We start from the raw sequence: 25,491 nt of genomic DNA on the forward strand, positions 1-25,491 counted from the left end.
GTCTACACAGGGCACTTCTGCCACAGCATGTCCACCTTAGACATAAAATCTCTGAGACCTCACAGCTCAAAGATCCCATCGTGACCATTCAAAAGCAAACGGGGACATAAAGCCACAAGGCACTGGATCTCTTGGAAGGGTGACCTGCATCGACTGGTCTTTTAACCCTTTGACAACAATACCCTAAGCCTCTCTGAAAACCTGGCTTTTCCCTGTCTTTGGAACTTGCTTAGTAATGGTAAAGACTGCAGCAAGTGGGCGCGGCAGGAGTAGCCGAGACTGCTCCTGGACAGGCCCGGCCACAGCCACGGTCAGGGTGCAGCCTGGAGAGGGTGGGGGCTGTCGGTCAGACTCACGGGGAAGGACCTCTCCCAGAAACCAACCCACATCTGCCTCTGGTGATTCCACAACCTGGAACGGGGCCGCCGGCGCCCTTCTGGGGAGACCACGTGCTGCTTGGCAAACGTGAGCCTCTGGGTCCCGGCCTGCCCACCACAACCACGACCACCTGCTCTGTGTACGTAAGCGGACACCTTGTTGGAAAAGACCACTTAGCAATCATTTACTTAATGTCAACACGTCCAATGAAGGTGGACAATAGCAAACACAAGGTGCTCTTTCCGAAAAGAAGCACAGCTTCAGTAATTCTCCACCAATGGCTGTCTCCTTGGAGAGAAATGCCCTGTGACACACATATCAAGAACACAGCGGCTAGGCTTTGTCCTTCGATTTTTCCAGATAGTATGGGGTCGGAGCTACTAGATTCCTTTTTCCAGGGATGGGGGCCTGCTTTTCTGCCCCCACAGTTGGGCCATCCCACATGATTCCAGCGAACCCAAGCCCTTGCCGGGAGGCTGGAGGCGCACCTGCTCCGCCTGCCCCACCTGAGAGGCCTCTGCCTGGCTGCCGGGGGAGGAGCCAAGAAGTACCAGATTTAAAGTCCCACACTGACGCCTAGTCCCACTCCCCACAGCTGCCCCCATCCTGACGTGGTTTGGCCATCGCCCATGGCCACCAAACCTGAACACCAGGCCTGGCCGCAGCAGAGAGGCACGTGGGGATGTCTGCTCCCGTGCGGACAAAGGTGTCTGGTCAAGCCTCTCCAGCCTCGAAGCTATCATACGCAGCAGAGGCTTCTGTGTCCATAGGGTGCTTCCCTCGTGGCTCCTTGGCTGACTTCATGGTAAGGCTGTCGGAGCTCTGGGTGAGCCCATCGGGCCTGGGGAGGGGCACTGGCCACACAGCGTGCTGGAAGAAGGCCCCAGGCATCCCGGGCAGGCCTGCGGCCCCCACAGAGACCCACCCAGGCGCCAGCTGGGGCCAACTCCAGAGGAGGCCTCGCTGCCGAGCCCAGGGCTCCAGGTGTCAAGGGGCATCGATCTAGAACAAGAGAGACAAGTTACAGGTGTTCAGGATGTGATGACACCACCTTGCGCCAGGCCCCTGCCCTGTCACCATAAGGACAACTCTCCCACATCTGGGAAGGAAGGCTCCCATTAATTCTCAATCAATGGACACTCAAAGGAAAAATCCTCGTTAACAGAACACAACATCTCCCACCAAAACCACCTTGTTGGAAAAGACCACGTAGGAATCATTTACTTAATGTCAAAGTCCAAAATATGTGGTTAAGCTCTCCTTAAAGATTTCTTTTTCTTCAGGGAGACAGACAAACCTAACACAACTTTCTTTTATAAACAACCCCTCTGCCCCGAGGAACAGTAAGGAGAGCTTGTTCTCCGTGACCTTCCTGGGGTCCCAGAGGCCCCCGAGTCCGTGATGGTCATGCAACCACCCAGCACTGCCCACAAAGCTGCCTCAAGACCAGCCAGCGCCGGCGACTTTAACCTGCTGCTGTCTGAGCCAAATGTCTTTCCATGAGGGGGAAAAAATTCCTCAGAGAAATCTCTTAACTTAAATAGAAAAGAGCACTTGTATTTAAATATATTTAAATATATGTTTATATTCTATAAACACAGAAAACGAGAAGCACAGCAGAGGGAACAGAGTCAACGGTGTGCGGTGACAGATGGCAGGTGCACTGCGGTGGACACAGCCGTCACCTGAAAATAACGTGACACGTATGTATACATATGTATACACATCACCAACTTAACTCTACTGAGTGTGTAACACTTACTACTGCACAAGCTGGGTGTTCCCTCACTGAGCTTAGCTGAGCACGGAGAAGAGACAGTATGCACAACGGCTTCTAGGACAGAAGCTCACTATCAGCCCCTGAGCACGCGCCAGGGACGCACCTGAGCGCACGCGGAGTTTAGGGCACGTGCGTGCTGGACGCGCAGCGGATCCGGGCTGCCCGGGACGTGGCAGCCACTCTCATGTCTTACCTGGGCTGGGGGGCAGTGCTGTCCTGGGCTCGGTCTGGCCATTCACCAGAGCGGGCATCCCGGGCTCTGAGTGGAGGGTGGAGGGGCCAGAGGGAGGGGCTTCTGCTCTGCGGTCAGCATCCCCCCAAGAGTGACTCGGGCTGGTGCCAGGCCCTGGGAACACAGGAAACGAGTCTCACCCACGTGAAGGAACACCAGCTGGTGGGCTTGCTTCAGAGTTCCAGGAGCCCGGTGCCTGGTCTTGCTGCTGTGAGCGGAGCACGGCCGTGTGACAAAGCCTGGGTCTTGCTGGAGGTGGGCGCTTGGGTATTTTTATCAGCTCGCCACCCCCAAACAGCAGGGGTCTCCGCATGTGACTTGTTTGGGGTGAGGGTCTCTCTCCCAGAAGCAAAATGTTTACGACAGAGGGTTCTAGCACAGAAAGTCAGGACACGTTGTGAGAACACGGAGCACGCACATGCCTGTGGCCTTGAGAAACGATCTTCTGGAAAACACTCCAAGGTGTGTCGAGCTGGCTATTTATCTAAAAGTGTAGTGACATCATCCAATGCCCTTTTGCAGGAAGTTGTTTGAAAATCCAGTGTTGATCCAGAACCAAGAAAAGGTCCTTGATTCATTTTTCACACACGGTAAGAAATCATCTTTACACCATAATCAGAACAGACACCAGCTCGGCGGTTTCCCGCAAAGTGCTCCTGGACGTCTGGGCCAGCCCGCAGACACAAGGGTCAGGAAGGGACGGCACGGCCCGGTGGCTCCCGTGGTCCCGTTCGGAGAGCCCCCGCCACTGCTCCCCCAGGATCTTTCGAGCGTTCCCTCCCTTCAAGAGCGGGAGGGAACTTGGCACATCCTTCTACTCAGACAGGACAGCACCAGCTGTAACTCTTAGGGGGAGATCCTCAACTCTTTTTCAAAAGTAGTATCTACGGGTCAAACAGCGACAATAATCAGGGATGATGCTTTTCAGGCTGCAGCTACCTCGGATGTTGGAAGGATGTGGCAGCTTTATGAGACACTCATCCTCCCAGACCCACAATGAGCCGGCTTCCTTCCCTTCCGTTTGTTCCCGGGAAATCAAGCAGCGACCCATGTGTGTGAGGCATTTTTCGAGGGTCCGAGGAGGTGACGCACATGTCAAGGCCCCACCCAGATCCACGCACGCTCACAAATACAACTTATAAAACTGAACCACGTGTTAAGCCACAGTTGATGCTTTTCACGGCTTCTGTTCAGTGAACAGTGACTATGAACAGGTAGGGTGCTCGCCTACCCCTGAAAACGTAATAAACATAAGAGAATCAAGTTAAACTAAATCAAAATAAAAAGTACAAAAGCCTCTTTAATCAAAGACCATGAGTCTGAAAAGCAACCATCTGCTGACTCTAATAGCCAATGTGATTAGACCCATCAGAACTTCCTGGAAGGTTCCAGACTGTCTGGAAAGGTGAATGTTGGCTGCTCATCACGGCTTGAGCAGTGCCTGCACATTTAATGGTCCCCTGATTTTAAACACCTGCAACTGTCATCCCTTTCTTGCACAAAACTAGCAGACCACGCCTACGCCCCACAGTGCTCCCTCCTCGGAAGGCCAGGCAGAATCGCGACCGGCCTTGGGAGCCCCCCCACAGCACATCCTGTGCCAGAGCTGCTTCCCGCTAAACTTCACACCTTCCCCTCATTTCTCCGACGACGAGCCTACGTCTGCTGGGATGTGGACCCAGTTTGGGGCACTCCGAAAATCATAATAAAACGTCCACTGTTAACAACCAGCTCAAGGAGCCTGGAGCTGGGAGACCAAGTGCAGCCATCGGGCGCTCCCCACCTTCACTCCAGGGTCTGAGGACGCCCAGCACCACCGCACAGGCCCCACCTCCCTCCCGAGCCGCCTGTGGAGGGAGCACAGAGGCCCCTGCGCCCGCCTGAGCGGAACCGGGGTGTCCGCCCCCTGAGGTCCGCACAAGGGGCCTTGTTCTGCTTTGCTCTCAGTGTGCCTCTTCGGGTGTGCCGTTAAGCCCCTTACGCACACAATCTCTTGCTCAGCCACCACATGGGTACCTGGGGGCTCTGGCGCACGAGGAGGGTCCCCATCCCGACAAAGCAGGAGCGCCCTCGGTGGGGAGCGAGGCGAGAAACACGGGACCAAGTCGCCAGAACTACACCGCGTTCAACCGGACAGAAAACTCGGTCCTGCCAACGAGGGTGCATCTAGAAACCAGCAGCGGTGGCGGAGAGGCGACCGACGCGGGCTTCCGCCTGTCCTGACGCTTCGCCGCGAGCGCTTAGAGAAACTGGGCAGCACGGAGCAGACAGACGGACGACACACACGGACTCGCGGAGTCGCTCCGGCTCCCTCTCGGGATCTTGAGACACGTGGCGGTGGCTCCGGCCACCCGGCTAATACAGGTACCCTCCGCAGGGACAAACGTCTCCAACACAAGTGACCGAACAGGTTGCCACAACCACGTCTTAACCACAGGACGACCGCTCAGCCTCAGCCTGATTCTGCGAGGCCGCCTGCCAGGGGCGGGGAGGGTGGGGGGGCTACCATGGCAGCCAACCACAACGTTCTGGGAAACAAAGTTTTTGTTTTGTTTTGTTTTGTTTTTTATTTGACAGAGAGAGACACAGTGAGAGAGGGAACACCAGCAGGGGGGGTGGGAGAGGGAGAAGCAGGCTTCTTGCCGAGCAGGGAGCCCGATGCAGGACTTGATCCCAGGACTCTGGGATCGTGACCTGAGCCGAAGGCAGACGCTTAACGACTGAGCCACCCAGGCGCCCCGGAAACAAAGTTTTTATTTGGGTATTTTCATTCCTCATTTTAGTATATACCTGGAAACAGACAGACTTTACTTAAGATGTCAGAAAATAATATTTTTAAAATAACCCATTTTCCCACCAAGCTCTCTGGCCCCTCTGCCTCTGGTAGGTTCTTACAAGAAAAATGGGGAATTTAGAATATTAAAAGCAAGGAGATTAAAACATAACAGAAATAACAAAATACCAAAACCCACCAGGTGACTTCACCTGGAATTAGTCACAGATGTACTAAAAATAAACAGGAGAGGACTTCACGTCCCAGCTCTCTCCACTCCCTCCAAACTGTGAAGAGCAGAGTCTGACAATCACGCGCGTGTCCAGAGCACGTCCGGGGCAGGCGTCGCTGCCTCACTCCAGCATCAAGAGGTATTAATACAGGGTCCGGTGACCCACACACAAAGATGAAGCTCGGGGAGAAAAGCCCACCAGGAGATGCAATCCTGCGGGGCTTCACCCCGGTGTGAGACCTGCTGCAGGAGGGTCTGGGGCCCCGGGGAGGAGCAGGGCCCAGACAGAGGGGCCCAGCGGGGGTGGCCGCCGGTGCCGCACCAGGAGCGGGGTCCAGACCCGGTCTAGTGTCGTTCCCAGCAGAGATGCACCAAAGGCCTTTTGGACCTGCCCACATGGGAGGCAAAGACTGGCAGACAGGAAGACAAGTGAAAAGCATCGAGAATCACCCCTCATTCCAATGTCAGCCCTGACAGCAGAGGTGGGCACTGGTCTGGCCCGCCCACAGCCCAAGATGTGTGGCACTCACACGTGCATTAGAAGTGTTATGGGGGGACCGAACAAGTGTGCCCCCACCTCTCCACACAGCCACAAGTTCCCAGCCGCATCCCCACGGGCTCCTTCCACGAGATGCACAGACCTGCCCAGTCGACCCCCCAGTGCCCTGGGATGGCACAAGCCCAACTCTGACTGGAGGCGGGGCGAGACCAACATTTGGGAGCATGCATTCAAGGGTTCACAGACGCTACTTTGTCTTAAACTCCCCACAGCTGTGTGATGCATTTTTCAGATGGGGCATTGAGGCGTAAATGTGTCTTCGAAAGCGTGCCCAAAGCCAAGCAGCCTGTCCACGAGGTATTCAGTGTAGGGTCTGACTTCACAGCCAAGCCCCGTGAACTGAGCACGGCGTCCAGGCTGCTCAGACGGTGGCCTGGGCTCTTGATGACGTGCCAGGAAATGAAAAAACAGAAGCATTGCTCCGACTTGCGTCTTTATTAGCCGTAAGCAAATTTCATCGCTCCAACACAGAAACTTAGGGTATTTTAGCGCTCATGAAAACAAACTTGTAAAAATACTGGCTTTTTAAAATCAGAGTAAAAATGAAAACAAGGATGCACTTCCCAAATCCCCAACATAGGAGTTGGCTTCCCTTCCTCCAGCGGTAATCAGGAAGCCACCGTGTCCACACTGGCTGCCACGCAGGCCCCATCCACGAGCTCACACCCGCGGGCCCCCCTCTGCACTCGGGGCCTCCCGTTTTGGGGTGTGCCCCCCGCACCTCGTTCCCTCTGGCACCCATGGTGAGCACCAACCAAACACAGCGCGTTTCTCCTCGGATGGCCAGAGACACCGTCCGGGCGGCCACCACGGTCCATGAGCATCCCCAGAATGGATCTTCAGAGCACCCGGCTCGCTCTCGGGCTGCACCCCGCGGGCTCACAGGCCGTTAGAGGAGAAAGCCAAATGCCCTGTGTCTTGTTGGGGGAAGAAAGTTCCGGGGGAGCCCGCTGCTTGGCAGCTCAGCCGAACCTCTGGCTGCACCTTTAGCCGCTTCTCAGGTTAGTCTGTCATTTGCTCCCGAACAACTGGAATTCGGCTGGAGACATTTAAGTAGCAAACAACATCCAATTCCTTTAAAAACACTGGCGTGCAAGCGGCATTATCTAGCGGAAACAAAGCAAGGATGTGCGCACGTCGCTCCCCACTGCGAGTGAACGGGCACAAAGGCGGGACGAGGGCCAGCAGAGGGAGCCCACGCCTGTCCCTTTGCACAGAGGCTGCCATCCCGGTCCCCCTTCCGGACCCACACACGGCTCCCGTTTAGAGGCCCCGCACTTCTAAAGTTTGACGAGGTTTTTGGTTCAGATGCGTCGATTTCAGCGTGAAACGCTCGAACAAGCACTTGCTGTTCCCTAACAACCACACATCATCCACTGCTCCGCCGCGGCCCCTGCAGCCGCGCGCCCCACCGCACCTCTCCCGCGGACGCGCCCCCCCGCCCACCACCTCACCTCCTTCCAAAGCACTTACGGGACAGGGAGTGGGTGCCTTTGGGCAGGTAGTCCAGCAGCAGGGAGCTGTCGTCCCGGAGCATGTCGGCCTTGAGGGACAGCAGGCTGTTCTTACTCAGGAGCGCCGCCCGCAGGTTGGCCACGGCGGTGGCCTGGTGCAGGGCCTCCTCCTTCTCCGGGGTCAGGGGCGGGCCCAGGTAGCTGGCTTCTCCTCCCAGGAGACCCTCGTCCACGTGGCCAAAGAGCTCAGCCCTCTCCCCGCGACTGTCAGAGCTACTGGCTTCAGTCCCCGTCAAGTCTGCATCTGGGAGAGGAAACACACGCAGGTCATTTTAAGACTCTCCAAGCGGGAGGCGGGCAAATTCAGGAGAAGCCGAGGTGATGAGCTTCCTGACCACCCAGCAGCTTGTCGTAAAATCCAGTCCCATCCTGCCAGCCGACGTCCCTCACCTGCCCCGGGACAGTGGTGGAGTCTCAGCCAAGGCCTCCGGTGGGGGCTCCGCTCAGAAAAGCGGGGGGCACCCCCTCCCAGGACAAGAGGACGAAGACCCACTCGAATCTCTGCTCCGGGGCTGGGAGCCAGAGGCCACTACATGCCTGCAGGATTTTCCTCTCTCAAAGAAGACGTGACTCAACATGGACTGACGACTAAAGAGAAGAGCTAAAACTACAAAACTCAGAAAATCTCCTCACTCTCAGCTTGGGCGACGGGTTCTCAGACAGGACACCAAAAGCACAAGCAACAAAACAGATAAACTAGGCTTTGTCAAAATTAAAAACTTTTATGCCTCCAAGGACACTCTCAAGGGCAGAAAAAGACAGGGCGCCTGGACAGCTCATTCATGCAGCGTGTGACACGTGACCGCAGGGTCGTGAGTTCGAGCCCCACACGGGGCACGCAGCCTACTTAAAATGAAAGGGAAAAAAGGAAGGAAGGAAAGGGAGACAGAAGACAGCCCATGAAAATATCCACAAATCATACATCTGATATGAGAGCCTATTCAGAATATATAAAGAATGCTTACAACTTGGTAAAAAGAAAAAGAACCCTTTTTTTTTATTTTTTTTAAAGATTTTATTTATTTATTTGAGAGAGAGAATGAGATAGAGAGCATGAGAGGGAGGAGGGTCAGAGGGAGAAGCAGACTCCCTGCCGAGCAGGGAGCCCGATGTGGGACTCGATCCTGGGACTCCAGGATCATGACCTGAGCCGAATGCAGTCGCTTAACCAACTGAGCCACCCAGGCGCCCGAAAAAGAACCCATTTTTAAAATGGGCAAAGGACCTGAGCAGATATTCATTCAAAGAAGACACATAAATGACCAGTGAGCAATGTCCAACACCATCGGTCATCAGGGACACGCACCTCGAAACCACGAGAGGCCACTTCACACCCACCAGAGTGGCTAGAATCCGTCAGACCAGTCAGACGGTCACAAGGGCTGATAAGGGTGTAAAGACACTGGAACCTCCCCCATTGCTGGTCAGAACATCCAGGGGTGCAGCCCCTGGGGGACAGCGTGACAGCTCCTCGAGAGACCACACAGAGTTACCACCAGCGCCCTCAGAGGGTTTCGTACCCAAGAGCAGTGAACACACACAAGCTCCCAGCAACACTATTCGCAACAGAAAGAGGAACAAGCCCAATGTCGGGGGATGACAGGCAAGCAAGACGGTCCATCCTCACAGTGGACTCTTGCTCGGTCGTGGAAAGGAGTCAAGTGAGAACTCGCTACCACGTGGATGGAGCCCGGAAGCCACGGCAGTTCATGCAAAGGCTGCTAACCTTCCAAATCCCAATGAATTCCACGAGGAACGTCACAGACGGACGTCCAAGCAACGCCATGCCTCCTCACACAACCACCCTGCGAATCCGAGTCCTGGCAAGGGTGCCCTAACCCCCAGGCCAAGCCTCGTGCGTGCAGGGAGGTTCCGGAATCAACGGCACGTCCAGGAGGCTGCCTGTCCCCAGGACCTCCTAGGACTCAAGCTACGTTGTTTACAAAAAGCTTGAGAGGACACCAAGCGTCCCATCTCACATCTGAAAATGAGCTGAGTTCCAAAAAGTCGTTGGTAAGCTAGTCACGTCGGGTGTCGACCACGCACGTGTGTATGCTCACATACACACACGAGCACACACACGCGCGCGTGCACAAGCCTGCTTGCACACACGCGTGCACGACAGCTGGCGCTGGCTCCAGGGAGACAGGAAGAGCCTGCGTCCGGGAGAAAGGGTCAGCACGCGGGAGCAGCCGCTGGGCAGACACCTCACACCCGTATGTGGCAACAAGAAATGACCACACGCCACGTGCATGGGCGACGGAGAGGCACTCGGGCTTATTTCCTGACGCTGACACCACTTTAATAAATGAAGCAAACAGGATTAAAAATACCTAATTGTCGGGGCGCCTGGGTGGCTCAGATGGTTAAGCGTCTGCCTTCAGCTCAGGTCATGATCCCGGGGTCCTGGGATCGAGCCCCACATGGGACTCCTGGCTCAGCGAGGAGCCTGCTTCTTCCTCTCCCTCTGCCTCTCTCCCTGCTCATGCTTTCTCTCTCTCTCTGTAGCTCTGTGTCTCAAATGAATTAAAAAAAAAAATACCTAATTGTCAAGGGCGATGAGTTAGACGTAAAGGTTTTATTCTAGAGGGGAATACACTGTTTTTTCTCGCTTCCTATAAATGATACATCATAACTGGGGCTCCTGGGTGCTCAGTCATTAAGCGTCTGCCTTCAGCTCCAGTCGTGATCCCAGGGTCCTGGGATCGAGCCCCGCATCGGGCTCCCTGCTCCGCGGGGAGCCTGTTTCTCCCTCTCCCACTCCTCCTGCTTGTGTTGTGTCTCTCTGTCAAATAAATAAATAAAATCTAAAAAAAAAATAAATAAATAAAAATAAAAATAAATGATACATCATAGCATTTTGAAAATTTAGCTCACACACACAAAAAACGTAGCTCACAATCTTTAGCTGGAGAGCAGAAAAGAGATTATAATTAAAATAAGCAGAATTTTTTTTTTTTTAAGATTTTATTTATTTATTTGACAGAGAGAGACAGCGAGAGAGGGAACACAAGCAGGGGGAGTGGGAGAGGGAGAAGCAAGCTTCCCGCCAAGCAGGGAGTCCAACGCGGGGCTCCATCCAGGACCCCGCAATCATGACCTGAGCCGAAGGCAGACGCTTAACGACTGAGCCACCCAGGCGTCCCTAAAATAAGCAGAATTTTTAAACGATCAAACTAGATCAGGCAGTGTTGGTCCTAAAGTGGGGTATGAGCAGATTCAAAACAGGAAAGAGTGGGTTCCAGCCACGTGGGCTCCAGGGCCTGGGGGACGGGGCTGTCGTGGAGGGAGGAGGCCAGGAGGGGCGAGGAGGGCAGGGAGGGAGGGGCGCTGACCTCACAACCAGGCTGTCCTGGGGGCACCCCATTTCTCACGTTTCCCCAGATCTCCACTCTTCACGATTCTTTAAAGTGCTCACGAGGTGCATTTGAGAACGTCTGCACAGATGTCACACCCCAACCCTGCTCAGCCCACTGCCTCGCTCACCAAACAGGCGCCCAGTGTGTGCACTGTGCAAAAAACACACGGAAGCTTCCGGAGAGAGTGTGCCGGTGGGACACACATCCCTGCCCCCACCCAGGTGCTTACAGCCCAAATCAGACTCAAATGGGGCACAGTACAGTTCAAAACTTTTAAGTACGCATTTCACCCAATATTTACCTTCTCACTTTATGTGTCCAAAATGTATTCTCTATTTCAAAAATGTCACCTTTCTTTATCCAAGTTCAAATCAAGTTACCTCATTTTCTTAATTTTCAAAAAGTTTTCACATCATTCCATAAATCCTCCTTACTTGAAATATATATATAATTGAATAAATATACAATTGAATTAATTACTTTGTAACTATATAGTCAGCAAAGTGATTCAACGGGTAAAAGTCAGGTTTTGGGCAAATAGTACTGGAACAACTAGACATCTATATACAGAAATCAGTGTGAACCACAGACCTTCACGTCACACCCAAATCTGTTAAGCTTCCAGGAAAAACACAGGGGGGAATGTTTGTGACCTTTGGCAAAGATTTCCGTGATAGGATTCAAAACGTAGGAGCCTCAAAAGAAAAGAGTTCGCAAATCGGGCTCCATCGAGATTTACAAGGTATGCTCCTCCAAAAACAATGTTAAATGAAAACGTGAAGCAAAGACAGAAAATGTCTGCAAGACACACACCTGCTGAGGTGTGATCAGAATATGCCGAGAACTCTCAACTCAGCCCTGAGAAACGGGTTCAAGACGTGAACAGGCACTTCCGGAAAGCAGAGCGTGAAGAGTGGCTCGTCACGGCCAACATTTCTAACCCACCAGCACAAGCCACCCGGGGTCAGACCCTGACGAAGAAAGACTAACACACACACGGAAAGAAGACCAACAACACGGCCCATCAAAGAAACACGAGGTGCACACAGGAGGCACCAGGCCACGTCCCCAGAGCGCTTAGAAATGGGAAAGGGAACAGTGTGAACTGTTGACGACGATGTGAAGCAAAGGGGACTTCGAGCAAAGCCAGCATGAGCCTAGGGTCCCAGCAGTCACGGCCCCGGGAGTTCACCTGAGAGGAATCAAAACTCACATGTGCACAAAGACGTCCCAGCACATCCCAGCGGCGTGTTCACAGCGCCGGAAACCACCCGAAAAACCGCAAACAGGTGAAGGAGTCAACACAGCGTGTTACAGCCAGAGAACAGAACACAAGCTGGAAATAGGATTTAGTGATGCACACGACAACACGGACAAACCTCAAAAGCACGTTGAAAATCACAGAAACGCGGGCAGATTAGCAGCTGCCAAAGGGGGGGTAGCGACCCCGGGGTCTTCGGCGGCCGCTGTGGTGGGGGCTGAGGTCCGTGGACCGTGTCAACGTCCAGATACAGGTGGTGGCAGTGACGGTGTTCGCAAGACGTCAGCCTTGGGGAAACGGCCTCAGGGGACACAGGGCCCCTCCGTGTTATTTCTTACAGCTCATCATTCATCTACAATAACCTCAAAATGGAAAAACAAGAGTTAAATAAAATAAGCCAGACAGGAGAGCATGCACTGCAGTTCCAGGCCACGCTGGGGACAGGAGTCAAGAGTGGCCTGGGTGGGTGGGGGGTGAGCAGAAAGGACGGGAGGGGCTGCGCCAGGCAAGGGAAGTGTTCTCTCTCCCGACATAGAGATGTATGCATTTGTCAAAGCTCACCAAACTCACCCACTAGGCTGGTTCAGATTAAAAAGACAACGGGCAAAGCTGTGGAGGATGGGGAGCAACCAAAATTCCTCACGCTATGAGGGGGGGTGCAGACACTCAGGAGAAGGTCTGGCAGTTCCTTATAAAACTAAAGTCACCCCTTCCCTGTGACCCAGCCACTGCACTCCTAGGTATTTGCTCAAGAGAAATGAAAACAACGTCCACAAGATAGGCTTGCCAAAAATGCTCACAGAAGTCTTATTCATAATAGCAAAAATTGGCTCCTGCCCACATGGCAGTTAACAAGAATCTGGATAATCACCCGGCAGCGTATTCGGGCCCAGGGACACTAGGCAGAGCCCCCCAGGTGTGGACTACAGGAGATGCGGCCACGCACATGCCCCGGGGCCAGGCGCACGAAGCAGCCGCTCCACAGCAGGGCGCGTGCCACGTGGTTTCGTCCAGAGGAAGCGCTAGGCCGGCAGAGAAGAGCTGTGGCAGAAGGAGTCAGGTTGGAGGCTGCTGGGGCAGGAATGCTCTGCTCCTCGGGTGGGGCATAGGGACACACATGGACCAAGACTCATCGAGAGGCACACTGGGAAATGGTGCGTGCCAGGTGTCAAAGTGACCTTAAAAATGGAAACACAGGCTGAACTCTAATGAAATGCTCGCTGGAGTGTTTTGGGATGAAGTATACGGGACATCGGCCAGGTACTCTGAAATGCATTGAAAAATAAAATGGGTTTTCGATGATTAGATGGATAAGCATGTAATAAAGCAAACGTAGCAAAATGTTAAGTGGAGAATCTAGGCAGCAGACGTGCTCATTTTTTTTTTCAACTTCTCTCTAAGTGTAAATATTTCCCCAATAAAATGTTAGGGAGAGAAACAAAAAATTATTCAAACTCGAAATTTGTGCAATTTACTGTATGTATATTATACTCCAAGAAGTAGGAAGAAAGAATGGCAATTTTCACACAAAAAAAAACTTCCTTGGGGCCCCTGGGTGGCTCAGTCGGTTGAGCATCTTTTATTTTCTTTAAGATTTTATTTATTTGTTTGAGAGAGAGAGAGAACACAAGCAGGGGGAGTGGGAGAGGGAGAAGCAGGCTCCCCACGGAGCAGGGAGCCTGACGCGGGGCTCGATCCCAGGACCCTGAGATCATGACCTGAGCTGGAGGCTGGAGGAAGACGCTTAATGACTGAGCCACCCAGGCGTCCCGAGCATCTGACTCTTGATTTCAGCTCAGAAAGGGATTTTGCGGGTGTGATGGAGTCAGGAACCCTGAGGTGGGAAGATTATCCAGGTGGGTACTGTCAACACAAGGGTCCTTCTAAGCGGAAGAGGGAGGCAGGAGGGCGGAGCGATGTGGGGCCAGGAGCCAAGGAAGGCTGTGCTTCTAGAATCTGTTGAAAGCCAAGGAACGTTCTCTCCTGGAGGCTCCAGAAGGAACTGCCACCCAAATTCAGACTCCTAACATCTGTAAAATAATACGGTTGTGCTACTTTAAGCTGCTAGGTTCGTGGTAACTTCCCACAGCAGCTGTAGGGAACGGATGCACCCCCTAGAAACACCTCCAGAACATACCAGAACAAGACCCAAAGGCAGCACTGATCTTCACGACCAAAACCGGCAACAGCCCAGAGCCGTCCACATCAGGACAAGGAGTCCACGGTGTGCATGCACACACTGGAACCCACACGCAAGGTGCAGCCGTAGCTTCATCCCACCCCAGCGTACCTGAGAGAAACCCACGGCAGGCGGCAACCCTCTGGGGGAGGCGGCCCCCAGGACTGACGTGCGGGCCTTCGGGGGCTGCTCATTAGCCAGCTGAACAGTGAGGGGTTTGCACCTTTTTCGAAGTTTGAAAAAAGCGGTGGCATAAAAATTTTCAAACGAACACTTCAAAATAACACTACTCCTCTTAAAATCTCCATTTAAATGGAATTTTACAAGCTGTGCTTTCACATATATATATATTATATATGCATATACATAGTCTCACCCTGAGGCTTTCAACATAGCCAAGTCCCTCCTCCTCACCGGGAGGCAAATGCTGCCTCGCCCCGGGGCACCAGACACAGGCAGCCCCAAGTCAGAAGACCCTCCGGGCATCACTGTCATGGTCTACAAACACCAAAAGAAAGTAAGCACTCGGTTAAAGAAAACCAAGCCCTCAAGTTCAAATCAAAACAGGATCCACAGAGATGGTTGCCCATGTGTGGACCAACCACGAAGCAGTGAAGGCTCGCTTTGGAACACGCACGTTAACTCAGCGAGGCTGTTGGGGGGCAGCCCCCTGTACTCGGGAGCTGGAGAGGGCTCCTTTCTGCACGATCCTTGAGCACAAGGACGTGGTCACACTCTCTGCAAAGACACATCCCAGTGCTGCTTAGCAAAATGTCAATCATACCAACTCATGCACATTCCCCTGAGCTGAACTCTGGGGATCCTGAGCTCACCGTCGCCAGAGCCCGGAGGGCTGCTCGGCTCAAGGGGCTTCCAGAAGCACCTCCACCTCCTGCTCCAGCCTGACACAGCCTCACGATGTGGCCTGCCTTGTCAGGCACCAGCCCAGAACACACTCCAGCTCTTCTGCAGAGCTCCCTCCGGGTGGGGCGTCCTCCCAGCCCTGCTGGGCACCCCTGGGGACAAGCCACTCAGCAGCACCCAGCCTCAGTCTCTGCACCTGGAAGAACAGGGGGCTGAGTTGAATGTCGTGAGAGCCCTTCAAAGACTCACCCTTCATGAACTCCATGTTCTAGAAAGTCCGGACGCAAAAGAAGCGCTTTCATTGGGGTAGGAAAAGAAGCTGCAGGAGCTCAGCAAAGCCGAGGTCCCAGGATCCGCAACCAGGACGATGATTCAGAAGTACAGCACCAGGCGTGGATGAGCCACGAGTCACAGGGCATGCCCCCGCAGCATGCCTCCACCCGCGGGGCCCCTTCCCACGCAGGCATCTGGCTTCTGTTACCGCTCCGCTGTTCCGAGTCACCAGCGTTTCCCACCCTCCCAGATCAGACAAAGGACACCTCGCTACCTCTCATCCCGGCGGCAGGGGCGCCCATTACGGCCCCTGCGTTCCGCACGCTCAGCCAATATTCCAACAAACAGGATTGCTGTCTCTGTCGGGTCCTTAGCTGCCATCTGACTGACAGCAACAAGGTCAACCAGAACGGATTCCAAGGAATTCTGCTCAGACCTGAAGGAAAAACATCTGGGGTCTACAACTGAGCTCAAACTTTTGAGGAAAGGAGAAGAGCAGAGGGGCTGACAAGGGGTGGAGCTCAAGTGTCAGGAACAGGGTCCAACAGTGTGGATGCGGGAGGCAGGTCCAGTCCCAGACCCACAATACCGTGGTGTCACTTTTCATTCAGGCTCTTTTACCTCCAAACACAAATACCAGACTAGGCAAGACAACTTTCTTTAAGAGAAGCGATCAATGGGGTGCCTGGGTGGCTCAGTCATTAAGCGTCTGCCTTCGGCTCAGGTCATGGTCCCAGGGTCCTGGGATCAAGCCCCGCATCGGGCTCCCTGCTCCGCGGGAAGCCTGCTTCTCCCTCTCCCGCTCCCCCTGCTTGTGTTCCCTCTCTCGCTGTCTCTTTCTCTCTGTCAAATAAATAAATAAAATCTTCAAAGAGAGAGAGAGAAGCGATCAAGTCCGCGCAAGTGTTGGCAGTGGAAAGCTGGCTTCCAGCAGAGTGCCCAGAGGATCACGCCCTGGGTGCTGGGCACTCTGCTCGTCCCTTACGTCTCCACTCAGATCATGGACCGACGTGTAGCTTAACTCAAACTCACAAGCTTCACCGCTTCTCAAACGAATCCATCCGTGCCCTCCTGTGGTTTAGGACGGTGCCTGAGGGCAGACTAAGACAGTCCAGCCTGGGACGTCTCCTCCCTACTCAGCCCCAGCAAGGACCCTCTGACCTCAGCAGGGGCAGCGTGGACTCCCCTAGCCTGCAAGATGGCGCACCTGCCCCTCCCCCTTCCCCCGCACAGGCAAGAGGCCACAAGGGCATGAGGAGCCGGCTGGGAGCCTACAGAGACCACCTTCACCCGAAGCCGTCCTGTGGTTCCAACACGTTCTTAAAAATCCCAGCACGTCCAACTTTACAACTAAAGACTCAACTTCACAAAAATATAGGTATAAACATTTACTTTACAAAACCCACACATTTTATTCTAGCTACAGAACTCTCTTTTTCACAAAACCTTTTAGGAACATGTATGGGACATTAGGACAAACACCTGGGCTCTTCCCATACCAGCTTCTGAACTAGCAGCTACAGATCCACCTCATCGGGGGCCTGGGGCCATCTCGGGGTCGCACACAAAGGGGGAAGCCAGGGCCCCAAGGAGGACGAGGAGAAGGAACGGGGGTCTGGCCACGACTTTACTGCAGCCTACCTGCGCCCTCGAGCTGTCACACAAGCGAACTGCTATAACTCAGAAGTAAATTTCAACGGACGTTCTCGTGGAAGCTCTTGGCCTTTTGCTTGGAAAAATCACTCTTAAATGCTAACAGACTCCAAATCACCACAAGTCAAGGTGGGGACACACAGAAGGGACAGGGCATGCAGCCTTGGGTATCCGAGCATCTGTACTGAGCCCCCAAATGATCTGCAATAACCACCTGACACATTCCCTTGGAATAGGGTCCTTTCTCCTACAAATAGGACGAGAATTTAAAAATACTCTTCTCGAAGAGAGGTAATAGATATTTAATGAAAACAAACTGACCTCCACTGGGATCGCAATTCACACTTCCACACCCAGCCCCAGGGCGAGAGTGGAGGAATAATGGCCACCAAAGCCGGCAGAAACCATCCTAGGCGAGCCTACAACCTCATGTCCTTGTCTTTGCAACTCAGAATAATCTAACAGAAGCGGTTCACAGTTGCCTTGGTAACCCAAGGGATTTAAGACATTAACAAAAGTACACAGCCGAATCACTTGTTGGATTCTAAAAACATCTTCTGCTTGACAACTGCATTTAAAACCTCAAACCCACAGGCCTGAGGAGCAAACATTCTTCACTGTGCAGATGGGCCCTCGAACCGTAAGACCTCCAGCATCGCAGCCCGCTGGGCGGCTCACGGCACTCAAGCAGGTGTCCCAGGACAGGACTGCGGCACTGACCACCCCAGAAGGTTCCACACAGAGCATCTGTCCTTAAGTCGTTCGCCAGGGACTGTTGCTTCTCAGAGTTTAGTCAGGGCTGGTGACAGATTACAAGGTTTGGAGCATACGGAGTGTACCTCTCCCTGCAAACAGCTAACAGGGAGACAGGCAGGTGGCTTTTCTACCAGCTTGGAAACTTCACCTTCTTCTCAGCTCGGTTAAACTCCAAAAGCTGTGGGGTGCTGCCCATCAGAGACATTTATAATGCCTGGACACACTTTTGGTGGTCAGCAAACTTGGGGATGGGTTGCTATTGGTATCTAGTGGATGGAGGTCAGGGATGCCGCCTCCGTCCTAGAGCGCCCAGGACAGTCCCCATGGCAGAGTCATCCAGCCCAAGGTTGAAAAATCATGGTTCAGCCAACTTGTACTGAACATACAGGGGTCTGGCCATGTGCTCGGGGCTGGGAACACACGGGGACAGAGAATGACAAGGAATAATACAGGCCACAGTGCATCTCAGGGAGGCACTGCTTAATGGATAAGAGTTTCAGTTTGGGGTGATGGAAACCTTTTGAAGATAAACAGTAATGACGGTTGCAGAACAATGTGAATGTATTTAATGCCAATAAATTACATACTTAGAAAGGGTTAAAAGAGCGAGGGTTATGGCATATACATCTTACCACGATAATAAAAGCTAGCGTATTGACAGCAGAGAGGAGGAGCCCGGGCTCATGCAGGGGCCCCAGTCGCCCGGCCCAGGAAGCCTCTGGGCCGGGGGAGTGGGCAGGCGCCCCCCAACCTGAGCACAGGATGCTTAGCATCCATGACACTTTTCAGGACTATTACCCCAGTTTGCTGCGTTCACCTCAGTCCATTCCCATGTTCCGGATGATTGCTGACCTTCCTGAACGGCCCTCCCCAGGACAAGAACTTGTAAGATGCCTCCATCCTGCTCTGGACCAACTCTGATCCACCAAATGCCTTTCCTCATCCCTCCCCACCCCACTGCACCTGGGGCTGGAGGGAGCGGGTCCCCCGTCTGCCTCGGGGAAGGGCTAGCCCAGCTGTAAGCATTACAGGCTCAGCACCAGGAAGGGCGCCCGGTGTTTCGGTAAATGTCTACTTTGTTATCCACTCGTCTGGGAGACAGACACAGAACTGTCATCCAGACTGCGAGGACCAGATTCAGCAAAGCTAAGCACGGAGCGGCGCTGACCCTAACGCGGGGCCAGACGCGTGGTCGGGCGGGGGGGCCCTTGCTGTGTAGCAACACCCAGCAAATGCAAGAAAATGACACGTCTGCTAGCTTGAACCAGCGGACCTGTATTGGTTGAAAACGAGGGGACATCCCTCGTTGCGAGGGGTGCTTTACCGCCAGAGGCCTTCGGGTCCCCCCAGGTCAAGATAAGCTCCTGGCCAGGGACAAACACGGGCATGTGACAGTTTGCTCAATGTCACAACAATGACCGAAACCCACGTCTCCTGGAGAGAAAACCCAGGACTGAGGCCGCGGGACGGTGAGCGTCTGCGACGTCCCACCTTCATGTCACCTCATCTGATGCACGTTTCCACCTTTTAACACTTTAACGTTTCAATCATTTAAAATTGGTGTTTACGAATGGCTCCCCTATGAAAAGGAAAGCAGACCCTTCAAGTTGACCCCACTTTTCCAGCTGCTGACCCCTCACCTTTAAAGAAGCCCTACCCCGGGCAGCCCGTGTGCCGGTGACGTGGACACTGTACTGATGGGGTCCCCAACGTCCTACTCCCTGGACTTGTACCAACCTACCGCGACCAGAGACGGCCCACGGGAAGGCACCGGCATGGGCCTGGAATGCCTGCTTCACCTACATAACTAACGGCCACAGGGCCACCGATGTGCAGCGCTTTGGGGCCGCGGTGGCCCAACGGGGTCTCAGCCCTGCCCGTAAAAAACAAAAGGCTTACTTGAGTCTCGGCTGCTGAACGGCCACCCAGACGTCGGAAGGAAGGAGGCCACTGGGGAGCCGGCCCGGCTATCGTCCTCCACCTGCTGTGTGATATGCCGGACTGTCTCTTTGTTCTTCCGATTCTTCCTTCGACCTGTGGGCTGCCAGCCATCGCCTCCAGCCTGCTCTGAGAAAGAGTTCTGTATCACACCATCCCTGGCGGAAGGCAGCTCACTCCCTCCGTAATGAGACGGCGAGATCTGCTCTTCCTTGACCCGCAGAGACCCGTAGCCCACATCCCCAGGCCACAGCGACTGCGAGGAAATGTCATCGGGACCATCGGCCTTGGGCTCCTGGTCCTCCTTCCCGTAGCTGCTTCCTCCCTCGTGGCAGCTGGTGATGGCCGAGTCTCCGGAAGAATTGGCAGGACTCATGCGCCGAGCCAACCACGGGGAGATGCTCCTTCCGGCCATCACAGCCGAGATCAGCGCATCCGTGCTGCTGCCGGGAGGGGCACTAATCTCAAACTCCGAAAGCTCGTCCGAGGCATCTGGCTTGATGCTGATGTCCAGCGCTGCCTTGATGAAGTCGTGACAGGCCTGCACGATGTCCGTCATCTGCAGGAAGCTGGCCGCGGACATCACCTCGATGACATTCCTGCTCGTGAGGGCCAGGTGGGCAGAGTACATGAAGTCAATGATGGCCTTGAAGCCCTGGGCCGTGACGATGTCCAGGTGTGTGACCGTGGCCTGGTCGGACGCCTTCTGCACCTGGCAGTAAAGCGTCTTAAAGTAGCGGCTGCTGCCGAGCAGGACGTTCTTGTGCGCCTTGAAGACCTTGCCCTCGACCACGACACAGACGTCACACAGGACGCCATGCTGCCTCTGCTCGTTGAGCTCGCGGAGCAGGTGACGGTAGTGGGACGTGATTTCCATGTCTTCCTTCCGGTTGTTCATGGGGAAGCCTTGGTGTTGCTGTTCTACAGACTCTGCGGGGGCAAGAACACGCGAGTTAGCCACCCGACGACACAGACACGCCCGTGGAGGTTCGGCGGAGCGCACCCTCCTCGAGAGCCCGGCCGCCGCGCAGGGTCAGAGCCTGTGCCTCCGGCCGCCGGCAGCCACCAGGCGGGTGGACCTGAGCAGTGTCTGCAGTGAGTTCCTGGGTTCAAGGCTGACCGCCGCAGTAACCGGCTTCTGAACAGAACCCTACACAGGGCGGCCGCCTCTCGGCACAGAAGGCAAACGCCCATTAGTTGCTGAAGTGGCTTTCTTACCCAAATGTACAATCTAGGTGAAATAACCCAAGGGAGCCTCATCCCACACCCTTGAGGACACATCTTTACAAATAAAACGGGGGCGCCTGGGTGGCTCAGTCGGTGAAGCGTCCGACTCTTGGTTTCAGCTCAGGTCATGATCTCAGGGTCCGGGGACTGCGCCCCGCGTCGGGCTCTGTGCACAGCGGGGAGTCGGCTTTGCTCCCTCGCGCCCCGCCCCCACCTCCCTGCTGGCTCTCTATAAAATAAATCTTTTTTAAAAATAAAAACAGGGCACCTGGGTGGCTCAGTTGGTTAAGCGACTGCCTTCGGCTCAGGTCATGATCCTGGAGTCCCAGGATCGAGTCCCACATCGGGCTCCCTGCTCAGCGGGGAGTCTGCTTCTGCTTCTGACCCTCTCTCCTCTCGTGTTCTCTCTCTCATTCTCAGATAAATAAAATCTTAAAAAATAATAATAATAATAAAATAAAATAAAAACAAAACAAAGCAAGGGCTTCCTACACAAACAAAACCCACAGGGCAGAAAGGCCTGGAAGCAGACATTACAGCCTCAGCCCTACAACATTCCGAAACCCCAGCTCAAACCAGCTCAAGGGAGGAGGCCTCCAGGGCCGGAGCACCCAGAGGCACCAGAGGTTCCACCTTGGGAAGCACTCTGGTGTGGTGCCCTCCCGCGAGGCACTCTCCTGATACCGTTTCCTAATCTGTCTGCCATGTTCTCTCTGCTGCCACTGTTAGCTTCCGGGGACTTCCAGAACACAGTGCCCCAGACCAGGCGGCCCAAACAGAGAACTGGATTCCCGCACAGCCCGGAGGCCAGAGGCCCAGATGGGCTCCCTCTACGGCTCCGCAGAAGGCCGTGTCCAGGCCTGTCTTGTCTTCTGGGGGCGGCTGGCAGTCCCTGGCCATCCTTGGATGCAGAAGCATCACCACCCGGTCTCCATGTTCCCACACCTTCTCCCTGCGAGCCTGGGTCCCAGCGTCCCCTTCTTATAAGGACACAGGTCATATTGGACACCCTACTCCAGGACAACCTCATCGTAACTAATCACATCCAAATTAGATCACAGGCCAAGGCACTGGGCATGGAGGACACAGTCGCCCCATGACACTCCCTGAGAAAGACAGGTTGTTAGAGGCTGATCTTCCCGCTTAAGTGCACCGTTTTCCAGCTGGTTAGTCAGGCAGGAGCCCTCACCAAAAACACCAACATGTGTTTAATGGGAGAGAACTATGCTGTTCAAATGTGGGGGCATCTGCCTCTTTCCCATAAAGGGCGGCTCCCCAGGACTCGGCTGGGTCCACCTCACACACTTTTTTTTTTTTCCTAAAGATTTTATTCACTCATTTGACAGAGAGACACAGCGAGAGAGGGAACGCAAGCAGGGGGAGTGGGAGAGGGAGAAGCAGGCTTCCCGCGGAGCAGGGAGCCCGATGCTGGGCTCGATCCCGGGCTCGATCCCGGGACCCTGGGACCATGACCTGAGCTGAAGGAAGACACTTAACGACTGAGCCACCCAGGCGCCCCGACCCCACACACTTCTTTTTTGGCTCGAAGCTGTCACAACACACACACTTTCCTCTGGTCATTACAGTAAGTTTCCAAACACCACCTGAAATCATCTTAAAAAATGCCCTGTGAAGTAAAAGAGGAAGGAAAACTTCCAAACTCATTCTATGAGGCCAGCATTACCCCAATACCAAAACCAGGTAAAGACACTACAAAAGGAGAACTACGGGCCCAATAACCCTGATGAACAGAGATGAAACTACCCCCCCACAAATACCAGCAAACCAAATCCAACAATACATTTAAAAAAATCACTCACCACGATCAAGTGGGATTTATTTCTGGGTTGCAGGGTGCTTCAATATTCACAAATCAATCAACGTGATACATCATATCAATAAGAGAAAGGATAAGAACCGTATGATTATTTCAAGAGATACAGAAGAAGCATTTGACAAAGTATAACATCTACTCATGATAAAAACTCTCAGCAAGTAGGTTTAGGGCGCCTGGGTGGCTCAGATGGTTGGGCATCTGCCTTCAGCTCAGGTCATGGTCCCGGGGTCCTGGGATGGAGCCCCGCGTCGGGCTCCCTGCTCTGCGGGAAGCCTGCTTCTCCCTCTCCTGCTCTCCCTGCTTGTGTTCTCTCTCTGGCTGTCTCTCTCTCTGTCAAATAAATAAAATCTTTAAAAAAAAAAAAAAGACAAGTAGGTTTAGAGGGAACATATGTCAACATAATAAAGGCCTTCTATGAAAAACCCACAGCGAACGTCATACTCAATGGGGGGAAAATTGAGAGCTTTTCCCCTAAGGTCAGGAACAAGACAAGGATGTCCACTCTCATCACTGTTATTCAACATAGTACTAGAAGTCCTAGCCACAGCAATCAGACAAGAAAAAGGAATAAAAGGTATCCAAATTGATAAAGAAGAAGTAAAATTCTCATTATTTCCAGATGACATGATACTATCTATAGAAAACCCTAAAGACTCTACCAAAAAACTACCAGAACTCATAAATGAATTCAGTAAGTTCGTAGGCTACAAAATCAATATGAGAAATCTGTTGCATTTCTTTTTTTTTTTAATTTTTTTTTTAAATTTTTTTTTTAAGATTTATTTATTTGATAGAGAGAGAGACAGCGAGAGTGGGAACACAAGCAGGAGGAGAGGGAGAGGGAGAAGCAGGCTTCCTGCTGAGCAGGGAGCCCGATGCGGGGCTCGATCCCAGGACCCTGGGATCATGACCTGAGCTGAAGGCAGATGCTTAACCATCTGAGCCACCCAGGTGCCCCAAATCTGTTGCATTTCTATACACCAATAATGAAACAGCAGAAAGAGAAATTAAGAAAATAATCCTCCTTACAATTGCCACCAAAAATAATAAAATACCTAGGAATAAAGTTAACCAAGGAGGTGAAAGACTTATACTCTGAAAACTATAAAACACTGATGAAGAAAACTGAAGAGGGGGTGCCTGGGTGGCTCAGTCTGCATTCAGCTCAGGTCATGATCTTGGGGTCCTGGGATCGAGTCCCCACATTGGGCTCCCTGCTCAGCGGGAGTCTGCTTCTCCCTCTCCCTCTGCCTCCTCCCCTTACTCATGCTCTGGGTCTCTCTCTCTCTCAAATAAATAAATAAAATCCAAAAAAAAAAAAAAATTTTAAGAGGACACAAAGAAATGGAAAGACATTCCATGCTCATGGCTTGGAGGAACAAATATTATTAAAATGTCTATTCTACCCAAAGCAATCCACAGATTTAATGCAACCCTATCAAAACACCAACAGCATTTTTCACGGATCTAGAAGAAACAAACTTAAAAATCTGGAACCACAAACGCCTCAAATAGCCAAAGCAGTCTTGAAAAAGAAAAGCAAAGCTTGAGGCATCACAATTCCAGACTTCAGGTTATATTACAGAGCTGCAGTCATCAAAACTATATGGTACTGGCACAAAAACAGACACATAGATCAATGGAACAGAATAGAGCACCCAGAAATAAACCCACAATTATATGGTCAATTAATCTTCAACAAAGGAACAAGAATATGCAATGGGAGAAAGACAGTCTCTTCAACCAATGGTGTTGGGAAAGCTGGACAGCCACATGCAGAAGAATGAAACTGGACCACTTTCTTACACCATACATATAAATAAACTCAAAATGGATTAGGGACCTAAATGTGAGACCTAAAAGCATAAAAATCCTAGAAGAGAGCACAGGCAGTAATGTCTCTGACATCAGTTATAGCAACATTTTTCTAGATAGGTCCCTTGAGGCAAGGGAAATAAAAGCAAGCTAAACTATTGGGCTACATCAAGATAAAAAGCTTCTGCACAGCAAAGTAAACAACCAACAAACTAAAAGACAACCTACTGAATGGGAGAAGATATTTGCAAATGACATATCCTATAAAAGATTAGTATCTAAATTACATAAAGAACTTATACAACTCAACACCCAAAAACCAAATAATCCAATTTAAAAATGGGCAGAAGACATGAACAGACTTTTCTCCAAAGAAGACATCCAAATGGCCAACAGATACATGAGAAGATGCTCCACATCACTCATCCTCAGGGAAATGCAAATAAAAACCACGATGAGATACCACCTCACACCTGTCAGAATAGCTAAAGTCAACAACACAAGAAACAACAGGTGTTGTCAAGGATGCAGAGAAAGAGGAACTCTCGTGCACTGTTGTTGGGAATGCAAACTGGTTCAGCTATTCTGGAAAACAGTATGGAGGGTCCTCAAAAGATTAAAAATAGAGGGGTGCCTGGATGGCTCAGTCGTTAGGCGTCTGCCTTCGGCTCAGGTCATGATCCTGGGGTCCTGGGATCGAGCCCCGAATCGGGCTTCCTGCTCAGCGGGGAGCCTGCTTCTCTCTCCCTCTCCCCCTCCCCCTGCTTGTGTTCCCTTTCTCGCTGTCTCTCTCTCTGTCAAATAAATAAATAAAATCTTTTAAAAAAATAAAAGTATTGGGGCGCCTGGGTGGCTCAGTCA

At 52.7% G+C, this 25,491-nt stretch overlaps 1 protein-coding gene across 6 annotated transcripts in view; it reads right to left on the reverse strand.

Moving 5' to 3' along the window:
- ZBTB46 (zinc finger and BTB domain containing 46) overlaps positions 1-25,491 on the reverse strand; it is a 64,915-nt gene that overhangs the window by 18,343 nt on the left and 21,081 nt on the right. For 2 of the 6 annotated variants that reach the window (XM_035025580.1, XM_035025577.1), the window contains exons 2-3: positions 19,713-20,681; positions 7,428-7,712 (exon numbers count right to left, since the gene is read on the reverse strand). In XM_035025580.1, coding sequence (XP_034881471.1) covers positions 7,428-7,712; positions 19,713-20,649 — 1,222 coding nt within the window. In that variant the 5' untranslated portion in view covers positions 20,650-20,681. Of the gene's footprint in view, positions 1-744; positions 1,381-2,351; positions 2,505-7,427; positions 7,713-19,712; positions 20,682-21,246; positions 21,269-22,798; positions 22,821-25,491 lie in introns of those variants that run through there. The other 4 variants (XM_035025581.1, XM_035025578.1, XM_035025579.1 and 1 more) reach the window with 4 other exon arrangements.

This window comes from Mirounga leonina, unplaced genomic scaffold (genome assembly GCF_011800145.1).
Source record: "Mirounga leonina isolate KUSES-001 unplaced genomic scaffold, KU_Mleo_1.0 Mir_195, whole genome shotgun sequence".
NCBI lineage: Eukaryota > Metazoa > Chordata > Mammalia > Carnivora > Phocidae > Mirounga > Mirounga leonina.